We start from the raw sequence: 26,207 nt of genomic DNA, 5'->3' as shown, positions 1-26,207 counted from the left end.
CACAATGACCTATTTTAAAAATCATATGATAAATGACGATACATGCATTTGAAAATCTCTAATCCAAGTAGTTAACACATTGTTAACTTTTACTACTAGATCTCAGTCCCTGGACTTCAGATAAAAATCTTATGCCATTTCTGTACATGCATTTGAACTTCAAGAGATTATTAATCGGGGGGGTGGGGTAGCTCTATAATGTTCTTTTTGAAAATTTAGGTTTATACATGTTTGCGTATGCGAAAGTTTAGAAGTGACTACTACTTATTTTCTGAGTGAGGGCTTTCTTGACCCCCATGACTGGTGAAGTACTTCAACTTCCATCCTATCCCTATTTAAATTCTTGGTCTCATTTGATTAAATATTAAAAATATGTAAAATTCATTTATACAATGTACCTCTTTTTTTTCCTTTCCTCATGTATGGATGTTTATATGATACTTCATTTGGAGAAAATGATTCTACTTCTAAAAATAATTTTAAGCAATTAATTTAGCAAAAATTATATTAAATGGGTGTGTAGTCTGTTAGCACTCCTCATTCAGATAATGGCAGCATAAATGTTTACAAATTTACTTAAAGAATCGGTATGTTTTATGATAGAACATTTAGGAAAGCCAACATTTCCAGTCATGATTTTAATTTTTTTTTCCTTTACATGCTTTTTGTATGCAGCTTTCCTATTGGTATGATGAACATTGTGATTTGGAGAGGAGAGATGTGAAGAGTCAGAGAAAGGGAGGGTAGAGGTAAAGAGAGAATGGTAGGGGGCGCCTGGGTGGCTCAGTGGGTTAAGCCGCTGCCTTCGGCTCAGGTCATGATCTCAGGGTCCTGGGATCGAGCCCCGCATTGGGCTCTCTGCTCAGCAGGGAGCCTGCTTCCTCCTCTCTCTCTGCCTGCCTCTCTGCCTGCTTGTGATCTCTGTCTGTCAAATAAATAAATAAATAAAATCTTTAAAAAAAAAAAAAGAGAGAATGGTAGGCATGACTTATTTCACACTATATTCCCAAAGAGATATGTGTCCCCATCTTCTCCTCCCTGCCTGCAGTAGAGAAGGTAAGACAGATGGATCAAACTATACACTGTCCTATGCTACTAGCTCTGAGTAAGTGCTAGTATGTGGTGCCCTCCCTGTCTCCCGTGCCTTTATTTAGATTGCTTGGCACATAAAAGGGAGACCTGATAATAGACACCAGTTCAAACAGACAATTTAGCTTTGAACCAACCAAGAAAAAAAAGATCCTCAAAAAGAGCTTCTATCTCACAACCATAGCCCCTACTAAATACCTCTTTATTCTTTGAATAATAAGTATTTAGGATCCAGTGAGTAAATAGGGTATATCCCTTTATCAGAAGGCATTTCCTATTTGACTTTTCCAAAACAGTAAGAGTATCTCTGTGCTTGAACTCCTGGTTCTATTGTCTTTTTAAAAGATATTAACTTTTTTTTCTAATAATCCTTAACCATTTTTTTCTGGTTCATAATTCCATATTGACTTCTTCATTTACTATTACAATTATGGCTACAGTAAGTATATGATGCTATATTTTGTTCTTATGCTGATAAGATTTTGAAATTCATTGTTTTTTTGTTTCTTTGAGTTAATGAAATAAATGGATGAATGGGAATTTTTTATCAACATCACCAGTATGTCTTTTCTCTAATTCTTCAAGTAGCAAAAACATGCCATTTCCATTCAGGTTTTAAAAATTTGTGTCACATACAGTCACTGCCATCATTAAAAATATATTAAATACACACTAGAGATCTATGTTTGTTAAAAGTTAATGGTATTATGTAGTCATTTCAGCCTTTATTTATTTCTACTTTTCCTTGCCTTTAGGATTTTTTGAGAAAGCATTAAATAATAGAGACAAAATCCTTGCCTTCAAGGAGTTTACTAGTCAGTAAATGGTTTGAGGGACCAACCAGTAATAGATATTTTTGTCAGTGCATAATGGTTTCAATTCAAATACTCCAGATGGCATTTGGGCCCTAGGGTAGTAGCAATGGGAGATGTTGTATTTTCAACATTTTGGGAAAATAACCTATTAAGGAAAAGTGGCAAGAATTTACCATCTCAAGGAAGAAATTAAATAGTCTACCTTAGAATTTAAAAGTCTCTTTTGTGGAACTTCTCCACCCCTTGCACTGAGAAGGACCAGCCTCTACCTTAGGATAGCTGAGTAAAAATGGCTGTCTTGGGAAGAAAATACAATTGTATTTAATTGTAGGTTAAAAGCCAAGTTGTTCAAATACAACTGTACTGTTTTCCCCCTAATTAGCAGCAATTAATTAGCGTAAGTTAAAATATCTGTTCCTTATCATCCCATCAGATTTTTGTTTTGACCCTACACTGTACCATTATAGCTCAACAGGAAGAATGCCTACTAAGGAACTATCAACCCACTGCCTAATAGTGCTTTGATACATGTGGTACATTACAGCATGGGTGGGAGGGGGTTACTGATTATGTTTAACTAAAATAAATATAATTCAAGCTCCTGCTGTTGTAGATACACTGTATTATACTCTTAATACTTAAAAAAAAAAAAGTTTAATGAGCTATACTTTAGGGGAAACCCATGATGGAATGGTTCTAGCATTTTCACTATCACAATACCAATTATAGGGAAGTCTCTCTGTGTGACTTAGTTCTTTTTCTTTTTCTTTTTTTTTTTTCAAAAAAAAAAGAAGAAAATACGTGTGTTTTAGCTGTTATGCAAGATAGTATAATGACTATATACACAAATGAGAATATGTGATACATGAATACTTACATATTATATCTGTGAAATAAACACTCTATAAATTATACTATTCACCCTGTTCTTCTTTTCTCTTTTCCCCAGTTAATTTGTAGTCATTTATGTGCCCACTGTGCTGTGAACTTGGTATCATTTTTTTCCATCTTCATTTCCACAACTGTTACTTCAACTCAAGTTACCATTAAAATTATTGCTACTAAATGTCGATAAGCTCATAACCAATACCTTGTTATATCTTCATTCTAGTTAAAACCATCACTTACATTGCTTTTAAAAATTCAGTGCCTTTCTCTTGCCTACATATTAAATTTAAACTCTTTATTTGAAGATCTTCTATAAGGTGAACTAGCTTACAAACCTAGTTTCTTAGGTCACTATCCTTTCTCCCATTCACTGTTCCACACATCTTCTGTATTCCCTTTGCAAAAGCTACCTCATTACTGCTCCTATACCTTTAAATTTTTCTCCCTTCCTAGAATGCCACCTCCTTTTTTGCTTCCAGCTTAGCTATATCTCTTCTATGAAAAATCAGTTCACACTGACTCATTTCCTTTCCCTTCACACCCTTAAAAGTGGCTTACAGTTATAGTACACTTATACTCTCATTGTTTTATGTTTATCAGTCTTGACTTAGAGAAGAAACTATATTTATACATTGCTTGTATCCTCCATTGTACCTAGCACAGTCCAGAGTATATAGTAAGAAGTCATGCATTAGTCAGTTCCTTACTTGGCATAATTAATTAATTAATAATTATAACTATTGCATATTGATAAAGCTTTCTTTGCCATGTGTCTTTCCGAGTATTTTATACACATTATGTGATTTATTTCTCACAGCAAGCATATAAGGTCAGTTTTATTTACCCTGAATTTTGCAGATTAAGGAATTGTGAGGCTCAGTTTAGTTGCCCAAGGTCACTAGTTCAGAACTGGTATTAGAATTGAGGTTTGCCTTACTTTTACTGTTTCAGTAGAAGTACACTAGAAGTAGAAAACCATGGGTCCTTGAAAGAGTTAAAGAGACAAAAAATGTGGGTTTATGGGACAATTTGAAACAAAAGTGAGTTTTATACACACACACACTTACAGACACATGAGCACTGGGAAGACCATAAGTAATCAGTGGATAGATTCCAGCTTATTTTTATGATTGTTTTCTTTAAAAAAAAAAAAAAAGAAATCATTGTCTGAAGTAGGGATAGGAATAAAGGAAGGGAAAGGGAATAGGAATGCAATATTTTAAGTAATATAAAGAGTAGAAAACCTAATGATCTGTGGAATTGGGGAGCTTTAGAGATTAAAATAAATCCATAACACAAGAGTTTCAAGATAAGAGTAAATTTACTCTGCAAGGCAAAACAGTTACTCTGTTAGTCTGGTTAACCTTGTGAAGTGAGTGCTCTCTTTAAGCTCTAGCTTTTTATGCTTAGGATCTCCCAATTTGTTTCTGATGTTTAGAACAACCTAACTTTTTCATAAAAGTATATTTATCATAATGCACCTTATATTTAATTCTGGGCTTATCTGAAATCTTTTAAAGAAAAATGGTAGCCAGATTTTTGTTTAAAAAATTTGTATAGTTAAGATGCAGATACACACACAATTATAGGTGTATCTATCATGTGGAAGTGGGTTCTGTAATTCACAGGATGCTTTTAAATTCAGGTGGCCTTCCAATTGCCACTACAGTCTATGACCCTTCCATCTCAACAAGATCAACCAGTCGTTTTGTGATTTTAGATCTCATTCAATACAAATAACTATTGTTATTCTTGATTTTGGTTCAAGAGCATGTAATAAGTGAAATAAAATATTCATCATGTCTTGATTCCCTTGTTATAAAATTAGTCAGCACACACATGCATAGATAAATGAACTTAATTTTTTTTTTAAAGGTTGTATTAAAATAAGTCACAGCAACATTTTTTTTTTTTCTTTTTGGTATGTTGCCCAGCCTTACATAGTAGCCAGCTATGAGAAATATAGTTAGCTTCTTTGAAACTACTGAAATTTCCTCTTACCTTGTGAATTAAGTTAGGACCCAGAAGTCTTAAAATTTCTGGTTTATTTTACCTGTGCAGACTTGAAGTGTGTTAGATTCTCTGAGACTTGAGGCCTTTTTAATGCTTCTGTAATATAATGTAAATTTAAGGAACACATATATTTCACACAAAATAAAATGTATTAGGAATAGGTATTTCCTACTTCCAAAACTTGGTGAAGCAGGAGAAAGCCAAATATGAGGAAAGGGATGTGGGAGATTGAGAGGAATGAAGAGCTACCTAAATGTTAACCATACTCTGATTGACTAATATGCATCTGACATTTTCATCATAAATTACTTTAGATCTCTATAGTCCATAAAAGTACCAGCAAAGTGGGTGATACCATACTGTTCTTGTAAAAATATTGAAATGGGTCTATCTATTTTACAAATATAGGTTTTTTTTTTCCTCAAAAGCATCTGTTAGGACAGTTTAATTAAGATAAACCTTAATTTCATAATTAAAAAGATAAAATAATGCATTTACTTGAATGAGGAAAGAATGTGTATGACATTTTTTATTCCAAGTGTATGTCATCTGCAACCTTTAATTTCAATAAAGTATTTCAGAGTATGTTTATGCTTGTATTTTCAGTTATAGTTCTTACACTTCTTAGAAGTTGGGGGTCTGTCTATAGAGATTGATATTTGAGCGTTGAATCACCTTTTGAGTGATTGTTCCATCTATTTAATTATCTAAATAACACAAATAGTCAATATATTTTCAAATTATGAAATAATTCTTTAGTAATCAAATTAAAATTTTGCATAGTTACTTTGTTCACATTTTTCTTTTTACCTACAGACATTAAAATATCTCATCAATCTTTAGTAATTATGAGGCTATCTTAAATTCAGTGTATACTAAACCAGTAATATAGATTGTTAGCTTCTAAGAATAATACCCACTGAAATAGTTTTTAAGGACAAGGATACAATATATAATATGAAATGAAATTTGTAATATATAATATAACTATCCAGGCTATTTTTAAAATGTTTTTTTAATTCAGTATATGAAATTTAGTACATATATTTGACTGGACAAAATTTTACTATGCAAAGTGGTGTCTTGGAATGTTCATTATTTTTTTAGTAACTTCATAAACAGCTTAGGATGAGGATAAAAAATACTATTTTTCTGAATTGTAGAAAATAATGCAAAGGTTTTTAACACAAGAGTTGGAAATGGATCAAATCTGATACTTAAAAAAGTGATAACTCCTATTGTATTTGACATCATAACCTTTTACTCTAATTTATGCAATCTAAGACTGATGAATTAAATCATAAATTTTTCTTTCTCACAGACTGAAATAAAGAATATAATTATTATAATTTGTGTGCGTGCACACACGCACGCACACACAGAACTTGGAGAGAAGGAACACTCATTGTTGATAGTACAAATATATTCCTCTCATGCTTCTTTGTCTGAAATATATCTTATGTTATTGTCATTTTTAAAAAACCCATAATTTTATCAATAATTTTAATGATCTGTTTCGTTTAGACCATAGTATTTGGAAACTGTGAATAATGTATGTGTATTTTCATGTAACTATATGCCTGCCTTCAGTTTTCAATATTTCATTTCTAAAGAGACCTCACTTATCAGGGTCTCTGGCTTATCCTGAGCAGTTTTATCCTTTTGAAATTTCTTTCAGAGAAAGATCAAGATAAGCTATGTCACAGTACTTTCCTTTGAGAGCTTTTTTTCTTTGGTATCAGTCTTTTTATTACAGAAGTTATAGCTTGAATACACACACACACACGTTAATTTCTTTTCCAACCAGATCTTAAAATTTTCACAAACTGCTAAATGGAGACGAAAAGAGAATTAACCTAAATATTTGAGGTGACTATTTGAATCTTAAGCAACCTCCTTGTTTAAGATACCCTATCATATGACAATTATTATCAAAGTGAAATTTTCTTTTATTATTAAATTGATTTGTTGAAGAATTTTCTACTGGTTATTTAAGAAGAATTGCTATGTGGTGACTTAGTGGAAGATTGCATGTTTCAGACAGAATTCTTAAAACCCTAATCCTCAAGATAATTTCAGGTTTGTCTGTGTTTATATATCATGACAGAAAGTGGACTTCTGGCAAGCATCCAGTTAATATTTTTCAGGGTAGGTAGACTGACCAGATAATGTTCTTCAAATACACTCCTTTCATTCTCCTCAATGGCTTTTTTGTATTTCTATACAACCAATGATTAGGGGAAAAAAAAAGTTACAGGTGTCCATTGCAACGAGTCAAAAAACGGAGGTATTACCACACTTAAACCCATATGGATAGTAAGAAAATTACTTTGCATATGAAGCTGTGTCCATTTTAAAATGGAGCAAAAAGAGGTCTTGACCGAATATGGGACATGCTTGTCTTTCCCAGACATTGGGAAAGAGTAAATATGAATGACTGTTATTTGTTTTGAGTCCATGGACATCCTGAAGCTGAAATCCCTTATATGTGGTATCTGTCATTTCTCCCCAGAGAAGGAAGTTGTGAACATTGAGGTGACGACTTCTTTCTTTACATGTTCCAGCGCCGTAAACAAGAACACCCGCAGGAAAACTACCATGTCAGAATAGAGGTCCTTCCAAGAGGTGCACTTACTTTATCACTGACGGTCTTTCTTCCCTCTCTCCTCTCTCCCTCCGCCTCCTGTAGCAGCTGTACGCTGCCCAGCTCGCTGCCATGCAGGTATCTCCAGGAGGAAAGCTCCCAGGCATACCCCAAGGCAACCTCGGTGCTGCTGTATCTCCTACCAGCATTCACACAGACAAGAGCACAAACAGCCCACCACCCAAAAGCAAGGTACCCTTTTGAAGAAGCTACATGTCTTGCCATTTAGAGTTTTACTTTTCCTTCGGTTACATTTACTGAATATCTATTATGTGCCTGTAACTGGGTTAACCTCTGGATCTTCAAGGAGACGAGAGTCTGGTAGGATTGATAAGTATCAATAACACACATATATTTAGCCATTCATTCATTCAACAAGCATGCCTGGGTAGCTAGAGTAGGAAACGTGAGTGATACCAAGATTTATTAGATAGATATGCTATACTCAGCTAGCCTACAGTCTTACAAAATAGACAACCATATTCTATGGTACAAAGTCTTACAGAGTTACAGACAAGTGCTTTGGAAAGTATTGGGACAAAGATGTTACCCTTGATGAGAGATCCCGGGAGGGGTTTTCCAAAAAAGGGGCACCTGAAATACAGCTTAGAATATGAGTACAGACAGGGCATCCAGGAAATGTTTTATTGAAATGTCAGTAACTGTCATAATGAGGAGCAGTATGGAGGTAATTTTAGATATATCATTCACCCAATGGAATTTTCATGAAAGATATGAAGATAATAATAGTGTTAGAAGTAAGACTATTTAGAAATAGTTTTGTTTGGGGAACTAAGGAAGCATTATTATTATTATTATTATTATTATTTTTAATGAAGACTGGCTCTCTGGGCTTTAAAGATTTATTTATTTATTTTAGAGAAAGAAAGAGGGCACGAGCATGGGGTGGGGCAGAAAGGGGTGAGGGAATCCTCAGGCAGACTCCCCACTGATCGTGGAGCTCAAAATCCACGGACCCTGAGATCCTGACCTGAGCCGAAATCAGGAGTCGACCGCTTAACGGACGAAGCTACCCAGGAACCCCCAAGGAAACATTTCTTGAGAAAACATGGAAAAGGATTGGAAAGGAAAAGAGTCAAACAAGTTACTCTTCATCTTGGAAGAGAAAAGCAGAAAAATTTAAATTTGAAATGTTTTTGTGTTTGTAAGATCTCAAGATCTTAGATGATAATGTATTAAACTCTCTGTGAAAGAAGATGGAAGAGTAACCATAAAGTATTTTTCCCTGAGATTACTCAGGGAAAAGACCACACATATTTTCTATTAGAAAGTATTAAGGAGAAAACTGACACAGGTAATTTACCCTCAAAATAACAATGTTTTGTCTTTTGCTGGATGACCTAGAAAATTGTTCCTGTTCTCCCTTCCCCAAATGCCATATTGGAAGTATCTAAAGAGTAACAGGGTTGAGAGTAGCCTCAACAGTTGAAAGAAATACACAGAGAAAAAAATTTAGGAAGTATTGAAAGAGGAAAAACTCCCAAGAATTTATTTTTAATCCTGCTCTAGTACCCTGACAGATGCCTTTCACAGTTAATATATTAATTCAGAGGGTGAATTGGGAAGGTGAAGGGATCATTTGAGAACGTGTACTCTGGCTTCCATCTCCCCAAAACTCTTAAGGCCTTTTCGTATTATTAAGAGGTAAATACATTTCAGAGTACAACTTAACTTGGACAAAGAACTTTGACCGGATTCACCAGAAATATGTGCAAATATGTAGTTCAAATTATTGTCCCCACTGCTGGGACATTACAAAATGTACAAACTCCCCTTTTAAGATCTATTCCAGCTGTGTAGGGGGCCTTGCATGTTCTGTACTTCATGTACACCAAAAATCAGGTCTGCTTTTCTTTATTATCACAGTAGAACATAGTTTTTAAAACTTGGTAATAATTATAACATTTGTTGAATAAAATTTAATTTAATTTTTTAAAGATTTTATTTATGTATTTGACAGAGAGAGAGATCACAAGTAGGCAGGCAGAGAGGCAGGCAGAGAGGGGGTGGGAAATGCAGGCTCCCTTCTGAGCAGAGAGCCCGATGCAGGGCTCGATCCCAGGACCCTGGGACCATGACCTGAGCCAAAGGCAGAGGCTTAACCCATTGAGCCAACCAGGTGCCCCAAATAAAATTTAATTTTAAAGCAATGGTATATTGGGGTCTTCATGGACCAGAAGTTTTAATATAGTGCATGTACAAGTTAATTTTGAGTAAAGTAAATAGCTGTAGCAGCAAAGTCACTGTCACACACAATTCTGTGAGATATTATTGTTTTTTTAACCTTGATTTATTAATGTGATTTCACATCATGTTTCATAATAATGCTTTACATTAGGACATTTCATTTTATGATTTTAGAGTATATACTTCACTTGTAAATATCTAATGGGATTTTTCCCTTACCTCTTGAATAACTTTTGATCATTAGTATCTTCTCCCCAAATTACTTACCCAATAATCATGAAGCTTTTGATGTCAGTCAGCCGCTTATGGGTCTATTCATTCACTCATTCATCCATTCAAAGGTTTACTGAGCCATTGCTACAATGATAGTTTCTTTCAGTAACCATGGCAAACACCCAAGTGTTTGAAGGTTGACTTTGCCAAGACTGGCACACCGCTTTCTGAGTTGTATGGCTCTAGTTCATAGAACCCAATAGACTAGGTGCAAAGCATACAGATACCTATCTCAGTGAGAATCTTCTTCCGTTTTCTATAGTTTCATATACCTCCATTTTTCCACACTAGTGAAAAAGTAAATTATGTTTCTATACCTATGGTTATACATGATTTTAAAGCATATTTTACATGTTACCTTTAAAATTCAGTAACTTTTTAAAAATCAGCCTTTGTGAATTTCCTATCATGTAAAATCTAAGAAAGCTTTAGATGTATTTCTTCCCATTTGCAATTGGGTAAAATGCATAAAAAGTTTGACCAACAATAAAGTGCCTCTTTTTAGGTACAACACAATTTGATAAAAATAAGTCCCTTCTTTGCTCAGTGTCCACTATCATACTGTCTACAACCACTCTTATTGTTAGAAAAGATGTCTTAAATGTGCTTGTGTTTTAGCTCAAGACATTAAAACTAGACCAATAAATATTGCTGTTGTCATTTTAATGAAGAACATGGCCAAAAAGATAGAACCAACAGTAAATAAGGAGGACCCATTTCAATACATGAATTTAGTATCTTGTAGCTTGACATTTATACATGGTATTATAAACATTTTCACGTCATAAAGCTATTTTACTTATATGAAATAGCTATCGTTTATTGTTATAATTGTATTTTTAAACAATCAATTCTTAGTGTCCTGGGGGTATTTTTCTGTGTGTTTTATTGGTGAATTCTGTTGTCTATTTTACTATAAAATAGAGTTATTTTATTAAGGGGCTTTATGTGACTGCATACCTAGCCAGTGTAAACCAAACTGATGGTTTATGTTTAAGATCTATTTATTGTTTGGAACAATGGAATTGTCAGTCACATCTAGGTGATGATGTAAGAAAAATGATCAGCCATGTTCTCTGGGTTTTATTGCCCGCCCTTCTTCCTAGGTGTGCCTTTGCCTTTGACTCACAACTCTAGAGAAGGACACAAACAAAACTTATTTGCAATTTGCAAAAAATGGAAGGGGGGGAATCAAAAGGAGGGGGCTCCAAAAGACTGTAAAATTGTACAGCATGAGTCCTCTGATGCATGCTGTTTCAATCTGCTGTGTGCCAGTTGGAGGCTTGGGGAGTATGTGCGCGCACGAGAAAGGATAATGCTGAGAAATGATAGAGTGGCTGTGACCTCCAAGCTCAGCCTGGAAATCCAAGACATTGATTTCACTTAGCATTCCTGCTGAGAAATCTGGCGGAGTTCAGTTGTAATAAAAGAACAAGATTCTGTTCTAATGGTAATGGCGTATGACAGACATATCACTTTGTCTGTCCTCAGCACCGGAGAGAGGAGAATTGGAGAAAGGTCACCTGACCTGCCTGTGGTGTTGTACGAGTGCTGTACTGAGCTTTGAACTGCCGCCTAGGAACATAATTATTTATAATATTAAATGATAAAGAAACCTTTAGAGGGTTCACAGTGAACCTCTAAAAAACAGCAAACAGGAATTGTGTTCTGTAAATATAAAGACACAAAAAGAAACCTGGTCTCTTCAAAACCTGCACTGGAGAATATGGGGTAGTGTTGCATGTTGAGTGCTATGTCCTTGAACTTACTGTTTATGAACTATTTTCATTAATACCTAACACATTGTCATTGTTTAATCTTTCTTTCTTTCTTTTTTTAATGCCTCAATTTTATTGGGAAAAAGCCAAGAATCTATTTAGCCAACAATTAGAAAATCAATGTCATCAGCAGGTTTTTAAAATTTCTCAGGTGTTACATAGAACCCTTTTGAACACATGCACATTTGTCTCTTTAAAAATTAGTTTATTTTCCCCCTCTGGATTCTACTCCAGGACCATTCTTTTCATTAACCAATAAAAAGAAGTATATTTCGCTCTTCAGAAATACTCTCATATCTCCTTGTGTCCTCCCAGCTAGCTTATTGTTGAACATTGGTAAATAACTTGGAACAAAAGTATGAAATCAGGAACTTTTGTGTATAAGGGATCTTGTTTAAAGGAAATATTAGAAACATTACCTCTCCTATTAAGGAAAATTATTTGGTTAAGGTATTGTTTAGCTGTATTGGTCCTTAAATCTCATACACAGTATTATTGCTCTGAATCTGTTTAAATTCCTCGACAAATGTTTCAATTGATTTGTTAATAGTGTAGCATTTTGCTACAGGAGGGATTAATGTATTAGTGACTTTCAATTTCCCATCAACATATTTCCTTATTTATAAATGACTTTCTGAATTATTTGTTGCAGTCTTTTAAAAACCTAGATAGCCTTCTTTGTGACAGTAACAAACCTTTTGATAACATTTGTTTTGTAAGAATAAATTATTTCTTCTAAAAAATAATAGAATCAAAGTCAGCCATAAATATACTTATCTTTTTTTTTTTTTAAGATTTAATTTATCCATCTGACAGAGAGAGAGACAGAGAGATCACAAGCAGGCAGAGAGGCAGGCAGAGAGAATGAGAGGGGGAAGCAGGCCCCCCGCCGAGCAGAGAGCCCGATGTGGGGCTCGACCCCAGGACCCCGGGACCATGACCCGAGCTGAAGGCAGAGGCTCAACCCACTGAGCCAACCAGGTGCCCCATAAATATACTTATCTTAGGAGAAAACATTTTTACTCAATTTCAAACACCACTCACACAACTGATTGGTAATGAATGGAGTTATAATCCCATGTTACTGAGGAATTCTCGAATGTCGTAGATGTGCTTACTGTCTGAACTACACATTTTAAGTGATTTGTCATTGTAAAAGTGACACCCCCCCCTCTTGGAAAAATCAAAAGAGCAACTTGTAAATACTATTAAGTGTCTCAGAATTTGATGAAAACGTGGATTCTTCCTGCCACAACCAAGAGGAGTTCGTTTGAAAACTGACGACAAGAGAGAATTCCTAGGTCCTTCTCTCTTACCTTTGCTCTGACCCTAGTCATACTCCTCAGTGGTCACAGTTGTATCTCTGTCAATGAAAGCAGCACATAGATTGTCCAAATCAATTCTTTTTTGTTCTTTTCACATACTTCTAGCAGCGAAGTTCCCATTTGCTCTGCAGTAGCAGCTGGGAGTTTTGACAAGGGAAAGAAATATTTTCCAACAAGCCACAAACAGCCCTAGCTAGCTGATCAGACACAACAATCAGATTCTTTCAGCTGCCATATCCTTATAAATATTGCTTCAAGTTCAGAAGCAAGACTTGGAACCCTGTTGTTATCAGATCTTGTTTCACAAGTGTAGCAATGAAGATCTCTTCTGATTTGGTGACCAGGTGCTTGTGATAATGTCAGACTTGCCAATGACTCTTATTAAGGCACCTATTTTGTGCTGTAATGGTACCAACTGCATAGTTTCATGCTATCAAATAAGCATTACATCAGTACACATACATCTGCAGGGTAGAATTTTATAGCTTAATTCCCTGAGTCACCACCTGTGGCTCACGTACAAGATTATTTAGCATTATGTTGGGAGCATGAGAAATCAGAGGATAATCATGATTCATCTTAATTAAAAACTAGTTCTAACAGGAGATTTGGAATATAAAGCTTTTTGCTAACTTTGAAATAGTGTTCGGCAATGCCAGTTGAGGGGAAAGGCTGAACCTAGAAGTACACATGCGGTGCAAGCACAATTAAGTTGAACCACCACCAACACAAACTATATGATAAAAGCATTCTTTAATGATAAAACGCAAGAAATCAAAGAGATTTCATAAGTTTTTAAATGGCCCAGGAAATGCTAAGGCCTTTCCTAGGAGTACATCCATGATGAAAAGTTTGAAAAGCACTGTTCAATATGACTACAACTTCATTCGGAGTTTTTTTCACATTTTTTCTGGCCGTGAAAAAATTTTGAGTGGTAGTAGCTGCTAGAGATGTAATTTCCAATATGCACAAGTTCCTAGAATATTAGTATTTGACTTATTCTTAGACCTTTTCTAGTCAAGATCACAAATAAGCATTCTTGAGGACACTGGGCTGAAACGGACCTCTGAGTGTGATATCTCTAAAAAATCCAGAGTAATTAAAATAGTATTAATGAGAAAGGAACTGCCATTCATCTACAAATGTAAAATCAGATAAAATCACTGGTCCATTGTGAAACTGTTGGGCTTTGTGCTCTTTGCAGAATTCATTTTTCCTAAAACTTCAGTTACAGAGGGGGATGTTAACCTCCGCTAATTATAACCACATTCAAATTGTCCATTTTCTACTCTTATGCTTTAAACATGCTAGCATATCAATTAAATGCTTGAGTCTCCCCAATATCTTGCTCTGTACAGCTGCTTTGTGCTTTGTTGAAGAGCTGTTGAACACCCTTCTCTCTCCGGTATGTCAATATCTGTGAAATAACCATTTTGTGAGCCTTTGAGATGTGCTATGAATGTGTCATACTCAAGAGGTAAATTCATTTGAACAGAATCACCCCGTAGAGTTGAACTGGAAATGTACCCATTATCATTATTATCACTTCCTGGGTCGGACGTACATACAGTGACTATAACATAGTGGCCCTGTCATTTTAAATAAAATAGTTTTCCTTTTTTTTGCGGTCCCATGTTGCTAAACTGAAATATGTTAAATGAAGTGTTATCAACAGAACCCCTGTGACGAGCCTCCCCCTTTCCTTTTCATCTGTATTCCATTGACAGGAAATCTCAAACAGCTAGGTACTTAAACAGAGGCTTTTCTGAACACAGTGGTGTTAAACGTCCAAGTAGGTCATTTGATGGTATATTTTTATGACTCAAGGGAAAGAGGGGTTGGTGACATTTGTAACATAAAAACAGTAAAAATTATAAAACAGAGAGATAGACTAGTCATAACCATGGCTTTTTTTTTTTTTTTTTTTTGGTTTGTTTTTTAAAGGCAAAGTAGACAGAGGGATTTAGGCAGTGTTCTTTGAATTCAACTGGCCTGGCCTGTGTTCCCCAGTTTACTGAGTCTGTTTTGACAGGAAGCTGTCTTGAACGCAGCAGCCAGTTCTGATGAGCCGTGTCAAAGCTTTTTAATAATGCAAACCGTGGGGAAAGCAAGAGGCTGTTGAGCATGTGCAGATGCCCAAAGACCCACAAAATCATGTTTTCTCAATGAAAGTTGCCCTCTAAACTAGATGCAACCCAGAGAAGATTTACCATCCAAAAAGCTGTGACTATGGCATTTTAACTTTATAACCAGGCAGTTAGAATCTAAATAATATAGATAGGGAAGAAACCCAGCAAGAGGAAAGGATGTCCCTGTGTAGGAGGAGGATCTAGTTCAACCTCAGTGAACATCATGGCTGGAAAGGATTAAGTCATTACTATGTCAGAGACTGAGAAAGCAAAAGCACACGTCTTTAGTTACCTCTCTCTTGAGGAAAGGGTTTATGATTTCGGCTTCCTAAAATGTACTTCAAATCAGCTCCAATGCTTTATTTTCTATCCTGAGGAAATGATTAGTGCCTCATTTGAGCTGATTATTGACCTCTTTCCATGCGTCTAGGCCACACGTGAGCTGGGACTCCTTGAGGGGAGAATTGAGAAGAGAAACCATGTAGGACTCCTCTACACCTCAGATTTGATTCTCTCTTTATTTCATCAAATATACCTGTTTACACATCTTTCTTATTCGTAAACAGGAAGAATTTTAATGGTCTCTCTCGCAGAGACGCACCGAAGTGTAGGTATGTTTTTAAAATAGACAATAGATATCAATGTCTGATTTAGATTGATGGAAAGATAGTAGAAATATGTATTCCTTAGTTATATTTTTTCAAGAGATTTTTCTCTAAAGGGAACAAAGCATTCTACAATATTTTTAAACATTACAAAATGGAGACTTGAAAGAAAACACAGTAATTAGATGTGGATGTAAGAGTCAAAAAAAGTAAAGAGAGGTACCATTCTAAGCTGAAGACAAGTTCAAAACCCAGTGTATTCATAAGTGTCATTTATCTAACAGAAAATATTAGACATTTTATTTATAGACATGTAGAAGCTTAATTAAGAGGCAAAGTCAGAAGGTATTCTGTCCAACACACACTACTGCCTCACGAGGTCACTTTGCCACCACTCCATAAGGTGGCATTATTTTATTCAGCGTAACTCCTAATGTCGCAATACTCTTATTTAAATAGAATTGTAATCAGCTTTCCAGAGTTGCAGCTTGTGGTTTCATTGAACGACAGTTATATTTGTTAGTGCTCTTTCAGTTACAAGTAAGAGAAAACCCAACCCAAACTGGATCACGTGGAAAGGAAATGTATTCACTCATATTGTATAGAAAAATTATTCTGATTCAGGCCTGGTTTAATCAGGAGCCCAAACAGTATCACATGGAACTGTTTCCTATCTTAGCTCTGTTCTTTTCTCATTCTTAAAGGACTGATCCTTTTCAGTGTTGTATAGCAGTTAACGGTAGTTAACATCTATCATTCACTGATTCAGCAAGTATTAAATTCATGCCTATTGTGTGTCAGGTTCACTTCAGGGCCGTAGAACTACCCCTGAGAGCTGTAAACAAAACAGTTTGTCCTCTTAGGATCTTGCACTCTAAGAGGAAAAGACAAAATGGGAGCAATTAAACAAATAGACCATTTCATATATTGTTAAGTGCTGTGAAGAAAATAAAACATAGTATAAGATAAAATTCCTGGGGATAAGCGAGGAAATCTTCTTGAGACAGAGATATAAAGCAAATCTTGTCTGAGACCTAAATCATGAACAGAAAAGTACCTGCAAAGGTCTGGGGGAAAACTATTCCAAACAGGAGAAACAGCAGTTGCAAAGATCCTAATATGTGAGTCAGTTTGATAAATTCGGGGCTTGGAAAATAGGCTGGAGTAGCTAGAATGCAGTGAACTTGAGGGAGAATGATAAGAAATGAGGTTGAGAATGAAAAAGACCAGATCACATAGGACTTCTTGTTAAGGAGTTTAAACTATATTTTAAGTGCATTCAATTTAGAGAGAAATAATAGGTTTTCTATTGACCATACCATTTATTAATCTGTAAATTGTAATTACCTACTTATTGTCTTCCTTTCTTAGGGTATTATATTTTTGAGGCAAAGGAATTTTTTTTTCTTTTATCCCTTGGGCTAATTAATTAATAGGCTAAGCATCTCTACAATACCTCCCTAGAAATACTGTGGAATTTGAGCCTTAATGACATATATTGAACCTTGCCATTGGAGAGACAAGACACTCAAGTTGACGAATGTCTATTAAGTGCCTATGATGTGTCAGTCAGAGTCCTAGGACCTGAGGATACTGGCACATAGTGTAGACAGATCTCTGCCCTCATGGAGCACGGAATATATAGTTAGTATATGGTGAGGGATATGGATGGAAAAAAGACAGTTATGTATAGTCTGTTAAAGGCAGCAAGTGCCAGGAATGTAGGTTTAATCTAAAATATTTCCTGGGTTTTCTTCAGATTCGCTTACATTATCAGGGTGTTTTTCATTAGGAATGTCAGAAAACAAACACCCTTAATAGTGCCTGTCACCACCTTCATGAAGCAAATTGCAAGGTTGAATTTTTGGAGTGTTATTTTGGTACTAACACATGATCATTGATTCAAATGTAGTCACCTTAAAAATTATAATTAGTATTTACTAGTGATCATAAGAGTTGTGGAACTCTTGTTTTACTTAATGTCTTTTGATCACATTAATAAGCCACATAGGGAAACAGACCTTAATTTCTAATTAATCTAATTTTTGCTTTTGATATTTTAAAAAATATTTGATTTTTACCCAAAACTTCATAACCCAGTATGATTTCAACAGATCTGCCAAATGCAGCAGACTTTTAGCTAGCTTAAAAAAAATCAGTGAAAAATGTGCTACAATCTTTTTTTGTGTGTTACAGTCTTAAAAGAACTATAAATGAGTGTAACTATAAATGAGTATTTTTAAATTATGAATAGCATCATTTTCATCATTAAGTTAAACCTGTAATCTCCTGAATTGAGTATTTTTGAGAGGACAGCTTTTTTTGAAAATCTCTCTCTTTCCTTGTTTCCTTCCCTTCATCTCTCCCTGTCTTTCTTCCCCTCTTCCTTCCTTCCCTTCTGTAGTCAAAAACTTCATTAAAATCCCACTCATCAGGTAAACATGCAATACTGCCAACTTAAAAAAAAATTCTATAAAGTTTACGTAAAACTTCTGTCAATAATGTGACTTATTTTCTTAGTAAAAATTCTTAGTAAAGGGGCACCTGGGTGGCTCAGTGGGTTAAAGCCTCTGCCTTCGGCTCAGGTCATGATCCCAGGGTCCTGGGATCGAGCCCCACATCGGGCTCTCTGCTCAGTGGGGAGCCTGCTTCCTCCTCTCTCTCTCTGCCTGCCTCTCTGCCTACTTGTGATCTGTCTCTGCCAAAGAAATAAATAAAATCTTTAAAAAAAAAAATTCTTAGTAAAAATTATTTTATGGTTTATTTAAGCATGCACATTTATAGTGCACTTCAAATTCTATTCATTTTACTGAGAGTGAGTTTATATACAGAGTTCAACTAATATCTACATTATTGGATTATATTCTATAAAATGAGATTCTTTTTTAGTTACATCTATTTTCCCATTTTTTTCATGCACATATGACATGGAAGCAGCCTCAATTATACCTAACAAGAAATAGAGACTCTTTTAATCCAGAGCCCACCCAAAAAGTTATAAGATAATGAAATTCTCCATCATCTCTGTACTGGCAATAATCAGTGGGAAAACATAGTTATTTATACTTAATTACAGCTTTTTTTTAAAGATCTTATTTATTTATTTGACAGAGATCACAAGTAGGCAGAAAGGCAGGCGGGGGTGGGTGGGAAGCAGGCTCCCCGCTGAGCAGGGAGCCCGATGTGGGGCTTGATCCCAGGACCCTGAGATCATGACCTGAGCTGAAGGCAGAGCCTTTAACCCAGTGAGCCACCCAGGCACCCCTAATTACAGCTTTTTAAACAAAGACTAGAAACTTGGTGAATTGATTAGTATTAAATGTGGGAAAAAAAGTCTTCAACAGGTGTACAAGAGTGGTATCATTTACATTGACCATGAGTTATTTAGAGGTTGCTTAATCTGATCAGGGGAATTCACAAGCATGTATTCCTTACCTTATGTATCTTAACATTTGAGGACATCGGAGACACAGAATAGCATTCAACATATAGAATAGCTCTTGTTTTTGGACCTAGGGAATAATTTTATGACTCTTTTTTACTTGAAAATGTAATTGAAATTTTTTCTATATTGCACAAGAGTTTTTCTCACGGAAAATTGAATCTTAGAAATATTACATTTAGAAAGAGCATTCTTACTGGCTCAGAGTATGGAGTATTGCTATGGACTTGTTTAACAGAGTGCTGCTTAGAAGGGAGCATGTCTCCAAATGCAGGTGCCTAAATGTCACATACAGCGACCAGCTCCCCTTAACCTGAATCGTATGGTAGCCTAAAGTTCTCATAGGAACAATGGGCCCCTTTCTAGTCCTGGACCTCCTAGCAGATACTGCTTCTTAGATGCATCTGAGAACTACACACTCCTCCTTACGAGCTGCACGACTTACAGCTGGAATACCCCACAGCTTTTAGCCCTTGACTTCTAACCACAGGCTAGCTGATTCCATTGAGTGACTTTTTCAGAACCTTATGGTTAAAAACCTACCCTTTATGGCTTTTGTTTTTTAAAAGGAAAGAGATGAGATCTCTAAATTTAGAAAAAATAAAGACCACAATTTTCATTTTACAGGTCTTACAATACCAAAATAATATGAGGGCAAAAAATGTATACTCAAATAGATAAAAATTCATTTTCCCCCGAACCATTTGCCAATACCAGAAAATACAGTTCTGTAAAACCACAAAATATTTTTTTTTATTAAAACTCTGTTGTATTTCTTTGCAAGACCAATTTTCAGTACTGAGATTCTGTATGAGACTTTCATTTAAATTGGGCCTTTCAATAACCAAGGAATCTTACTTTTTCTAGTTCATTATATAATTTGAGCTGTTGTGGTTTGTTGTACAATTTTGATGACTTTTGGCAGCGTAGATATTTCATAAATAGGAGAAAAAGAAATTGAAACCAAAAATAGAAAGTATGAAATACTGCAAAAATTTTTCTCTTGTGGTATTTCCAGTACCACTTAAAATAACATAAGAAAAATATTCTGTTGTGAAGTATGTATAAAAGCATTATGACAGCAATAGGAATGTCCTTAAATAAGTACAGATTTGTGTTTTCTATACTTCTCCATGTAACTCTTTTAAGGATCAAAGTTTCATTTTAAGTCAGCAGGAGCTCAATATTCAGGTCAAGCCTATATAAATACAGGGCAAGACAAGAATTTTGGGTCAGCTGGTGGAATTTTTAGTGCCAGTTTTCATGTAAATAGTGCTGTCACCTATCTAAAAAACGATAATTCTGATCCAATTTTAAGAGAACCACTGAGTAATTTTTGTTTGGTTTTGCTTGGATTCTTTCTATTAGCTTTCCTGGAGTGGCACTGAGCTAGAATTCTGGTCTGTTATATCTGGGGCTATAATTTATAGACTTTCAATAAAATAATTGGAGAAAAAATCAATTTCATGAGATTGATCATATTAGATACACTTCCTTCATCCATTGAATTTTAAGTAGCTGGTGCATAATATCCACTCAATAAATGTTTACTAGGTTACATGTTTATATTATACAACACAATCTTAATAATATGAATTTAAGCCATAGTTATCACAGTGATGTAATTTTCACTGTATAGCTATTTTTACAGTTCAACTATTAATACCACATGATCTAAGAGAATGTGTCTGTATAAGGATTTTCTTTAGTTCAGAAAATGTTTTTTAGCTATTGTCAGGTTAACTTTTGGGCCTTTTGTTGTAACCATATTATTTTCTAGAATTCTGGACATATATAAAATACTGGAAATTTAAGGAGATAAAAAGAAATATTTAAGAAAGGTCTTGACATATTCTTTCAAAATGTACTTGAACCCTATTTTAAAAAACAAGATCCACTTAATACATGTAGTTAATAAAATATGATTTAATTTACATGAGCTATCTTCTACTGGAAAAAGAGGAATGAGAATATTTTCCTTTGGAAAAAGACATTTTCTAAGCAATCGACTTTACAGTTTGCTTGAAACAAAGCTGTATTTTTCTTCACTGGTTTATATGATTTAAAAAAAAAAGCTGCATAATGGCTATGTTATTCATAGATGAGGTTTCTAGAGTCACTTTTAGAAATCACTTTTAGAACATTTACTGAGGTTTATTCAGTACAGTTTTTGAGCACCTATGATATGCCAGATAGTATGGTAAAACCAAAAGAACAGTAATTAACACCCCATACAGTGTAAAGGGGAAAATGAACAAACTTAACAATTAAAATGCTATGGGCTAAGTACTGTTCAAAAAGTAACATGGAAGTACAGGGGAAAGTTTCTAGCACAACCTGGGGAAAAATAGGAGCATGAGGGCACATCTTCCAGAAGAGGTGCCACTTAGGTTTTTGAAGGAAACAGCCTATACAAAGGCATGTAGGAATTAACAGAGTGTTGGGTTTCATCTGAATTTTAGAGAAATAAGGTGATCTGTAATGCACATCTAGAGCATTGGGAGTATAGTTAAGAAGAACACAGATGTAAGGAAAAGTGTCGAAAGGATGAAGTCTAACCTCCTTGGCATTCTGTAATCCAGCCCCACTCACCTCGTGAGCCTGATTTGTTACTTCAGCTTTTCTCCCAATCCCAGCGGTTTTGTGCTCCATGTGGAGTCACATCCTTGTATAGCACGCAGTTTCACTTTTTGCCTATGTTTGTGCCACTCCAGCTCTCCGGGGTCCTTTTGCCCTCTTCATTGCACTTTTCCCTCTTGCCTTGCACCTTCTCGTAAGATCTATCTCCGCTATCACCTCGACGTAGAATTGGCTAGTCCCTCATATCAGACTCTCCCACATGGTTACAGACTCCTTGTTTTATATCCCAGTGCCCTGATTAAAACTTGATTGCAGTTGTCTTGACTCTCTTCAATGGAGGGACAATCTCTTACTCGTTCTTAGCACCAAGTGTACTAACTGACATGCAACCATTGCTCTAATTCTGTTAAAAGAATAAACAAACAGACAGAACATCAGTGGAAGTAAACCAAGATGTTATGTTCAGACATGTGACTGAGTTCGGGGCCCCTTAGGTGGACGTATCAAAGGTCAGTGGCTTGAATCATTGAAGGATCATCTGAACACAGCATGAGCGGACTAGGATCGTACCTATGAAAAATGAAACAATCAATGCCATTGTATTATGTAGAAAGACTGCCTACACAGAAAGATTATGGAACCTAAATTTGTAAAATAAAATTTGTCATTGTTTAATCCCATCAGTCTAGTTGGGAAACACTGGGTATAGGAAATGGGGACGTTCTGATCATTGGAGAGTTATGATCTGTAGTTGAAGTATGCATAATCCCTACTATGTCCTTACTGTGGTCTAAATGAAGCACCCACTATCTCCTCCTTTCTGCCTCGATTCTCATTGTTAAATTTGCTTTCTCAACAAAAACTCAACAATATTCTGGCCAGGTATAAATTAATTAATTGGCATTCTGGTTTATATACTAGCATCACAGATTTGTTTGGTAGGAATACATCTTCCAGTGAATGGCCTCCCTGAAGACCCCAAAGAATTAAATGGATGCTAGAATGAAAGGCACAGGCTTATACTAATATTGGCGAGTTTTGTTATATTGTTTAATTGACAGTTCAAATGAAGTTTTAGGCAGGAAGATTATTTTGTTTTTCTGTCTTTTTGAAGTTTATCATTCTGTTTCTCTTTTATGCCAAACTAGCTTAAATATGGCAGAGGAATATTGCACCTATATACATGATCGTATATGAGTTTTTTTTCTCTCTGTATAAACCTATCAATGTGTACATATGTGTATTTCATCCCTTACTACAAGAATCAAGAATATTCATTCATTTTATTTGGCGATCTCATGACCCAAAGCAACATTTAAAATAAGGTCAAATCTAAAATAAATGCACTTATTCTTTCTCCTTAGTTCTGTCTAGAAGATATGATCAAAACTCTTATGTAATGATATCATTACAGATGCTCTATAAAATCTTTTATGCCATCCAGACTGTGAAATGTATTATTCTTTTAATGTTATGGGTTGGGAAAAATTAAACATGAGGCATTACAGCTGAGTTTCACTACACATTAATTATTTTAATTGCCTATTTCTTAAATGAATATCTGATAAATCAATCTTGCAATTCTTCATGCTTCATGACATGCTTAACTCAATACAGACACTTAAGAATCATTATGCTGTGAGAGCTTTAATACAAATTTGAGATCATTATAATTAAAATCAGACTCTTACCTGATGCTCAATTCTAAGCCTTTTTATCTTTATTGAATTTTCTTTGACCTATACCTTGAATTTAATATTACAATAGCGATAGGCAGAATATATAACCAAGTAAGCATCTTCAAATACATTGAGAAAAAAATATCTTGCCTTTAAAGTGCAACATGAAAACTGGCTTTAACTGACATTCTATATAAATAGTTACCACCCCTTAAAATTCTTTAAAGACAGCAGTTCCCTTTTGGTCACTGCCATGAAGACAAAGAATGTCTTAATGACTCTATTGAGGTTATCATTAAAATAAAAGGAGATTTGCAGACATTGGCTATAAATCACTATAAAATGGCCTGTGGGTAACCTTTGACACAACTCATTTGAAATAAACCTGGGATGGATTCATAGCCTTTGGTCAAGCCGGTAGGTGGGCTAAAGGTCTTTTCTATCCTCTTCTTCATTTCTTGCAGTATTAGTTCCTTTCTAAATGATTGGACACCATTTGGATGTACATAAATGCACATGTGTTTTTTGTCGAAACAAAATATGTATCAAATAATAGTGTCGAGGGTGCTTATACATTTACTTCAAATAGTTACTCTTTTATTTTATTTTATTTATTTTTTTAATAGTTACTCTTTTATGATATACTTTAGTGATATGAATACATTTGGAATTTACTTGTAGCTGCTTTGGTAAAATATTTTATGATTTGGTATTAGAAACATTTTACAAGGGTTCAGACTGATATTACCCAAATTGAGCTCTGCATGGTCCCTATTGTAATGGAGTATAATGATTTCTTCAGAATAAAGAAGAAAATACAGGATTTCAGTTGTTAATTTGATTCTTCAGAGAAATTACTGCCAACAATTCTTTACCCTGATGACATTTAGATGGCAGAGGGGCAGCTCTGGAAAGTTGCTTAGGCCTGAGTGAACCCAGTGACTTGGGTTCAGGTCCCAGGCTTACCAAAGTTATGACCATTGACAAATTCTTAAATATCTCTAAATGTCAGTTTCCTTATCTGTGAAGTGAGATTGATGATCTCTTACTCTGTTGCTGTGTTACTAAAATAAGACAAAATGTATAAGGATACTTTATAACTATTAAACTTATTTAGATGTCAGGAAGTAAAGTGAACAGTGTTAGAAAATCAGCATTAAGGTGAACAGATATAGAAGTATTCAAATTATTTTTAAAGTGTCTTAATATTTAGCTTATTAAACTTATTAGATGTACTTTTATATGTTTTGTAATATTTAACTGACTTCTCCCAAATATTAATATAGCAAAGAGTATATAGGACTGTAAACACTTATTTCTTCTTGGGAAACTAGATCTCTTTATGACAAAATCAGCATTTCTTTTAGAGTAAATAGAAGTTCCCAGGTGAAAGTTGCATAATTCTTGTATTCAATGAGACATATACTATGACTTTTCTTTTATTCATTCTCTAATAGGTTAGTTATGAGAGGAGAAAGGAAAAACACTTTTAGTTGATCATAATTGGAAAATAATTGCTTTTGATTAATATTTTCGGAAAGGGAAAACAACCTTTATTTCTAGTAAAAAATCTTTTAATCCCAAATAGCAAATTTTATAGGACCTAATATTGCAAGAGCTCATGCCCTTGATACCTTTATTGTGTTTTCAGAAAAGGTGATGTGAGGATCCAAGGATACGGGAGTTAAAACCTTATAGAACGTTTTAAAAATTGCATTTAAAGTAAGCATCTAAGGTTTAAAATCCAAATCCCAGTTCTAGACTAGTAAATCAATCACAGTGACTCTTGGTCTAAATCATCCAGACTAAATGAAATACGATTTTTTTTCAGAACTTCCTTCATGACAATCTTTTAGATTAATCACAATGATATTTAAGTATTAAAATTTCATACCAACTTCCATAGCCTTAAACTGTTTTATCACTTAGTGTCTGTATATTGCTTCACCAACTGGAATATAAATGCTTCCCTTCCCATGACTAGCCCTGTTGGGAATAATGCCTAAAAGATACTTCTGGAACAAATTAAAGAATAACCCTACCATATGAGGAAAAAAAAAAAAAAAAAAAGAAGCGAGACCAGGGCAAATGGGACGTCTTCTAATTCTCTACAGTAAGGAAAGTCGCCAATCCTGCCCTTAATCTGAAGGGTGAGAATCAGTCTGTTAAAGCAAGCGGGAGTGAGAGAAGAGAGTTTTGCATTCAAAGTTTGTCTTTGCTGGCTTATCTGGACTTCTCCCTTCGTCTTCAGTGACTGCCCCTCTTTCTCCGTCTGCAGTGAGTGGCGTGCAAAGAGTTTTCGCTTAGATGTTGCTACGTAGTAAAGTTTCAAGTTAGGTTAATAGGCAGCCTGTTGTTCGGGAGAGCCTGACAAGGGCTCTGTTAGCTGACATCTCTAACTAGAAAAGCAGGACCTCCCAGGGATGTCACCCCTTCAACTCTAGGGGAAAGCAAGAAGGAAAGGGAGCAAAACTCTGGAGACTGGGAAGAACTACGAAATTCCAATAGTGAGAAGAATTCATATGAAGAGATTTAAATATGGAGGGACACGTTACAGTGTTGCATGTGTTCCTGTCATTCACTGGTGAAAGTGACAGTTAAAACACTTCATGTGAAAATTTTAAAATGCTTTATGAAAAAAATATATTTATCAAGAGTTTGTCATTAATCTTAACTCTCCATGGAATTAAGATTTAGTAGTTAATATTTAGTATTTTTTCTACTCAAGGCCATATATGG

The 26,207-nt window shown here is 35.0% G+C and overlaps 1 protein-coding gene across 1 annotated transcript in view; it reads left to right on the top strand.

The window, feature by feature from the left end:
- The window catches only part of SOX5 (SRY-box transcription factor 5), a 981,725-nt gene that overhangs the window by 893,772 nt on the left and 61,746 nt on the right, over window positions 1-26,207 (top strand). The window contains 1 exon segment of the mRNA XM_047740105.1: window positions 7,495-7,641. Coding sequence (XP_047596061.1) covers window positions 7,495-7,641 — 147 coding nt within the window.

This window comes from Lutra lutra, chromosome 8 (genome assembly GCF_902655055.1).
Source record: "Lutra lutra chromosome 8, mLutLut1.2, whole genome shotgun sequence".
Classification (NCBI taxonomy): Eukaryota; Metazoa; Chordata; class Mammalia; order Carnivora; family Mustelidae; genus Lutra; species Lutra lutra.
The sequence above is the reverse complement of the archived record's forward strand: the minus strand, read 5'-3'. Positions and strand labels throughout refer to the sequence as shown.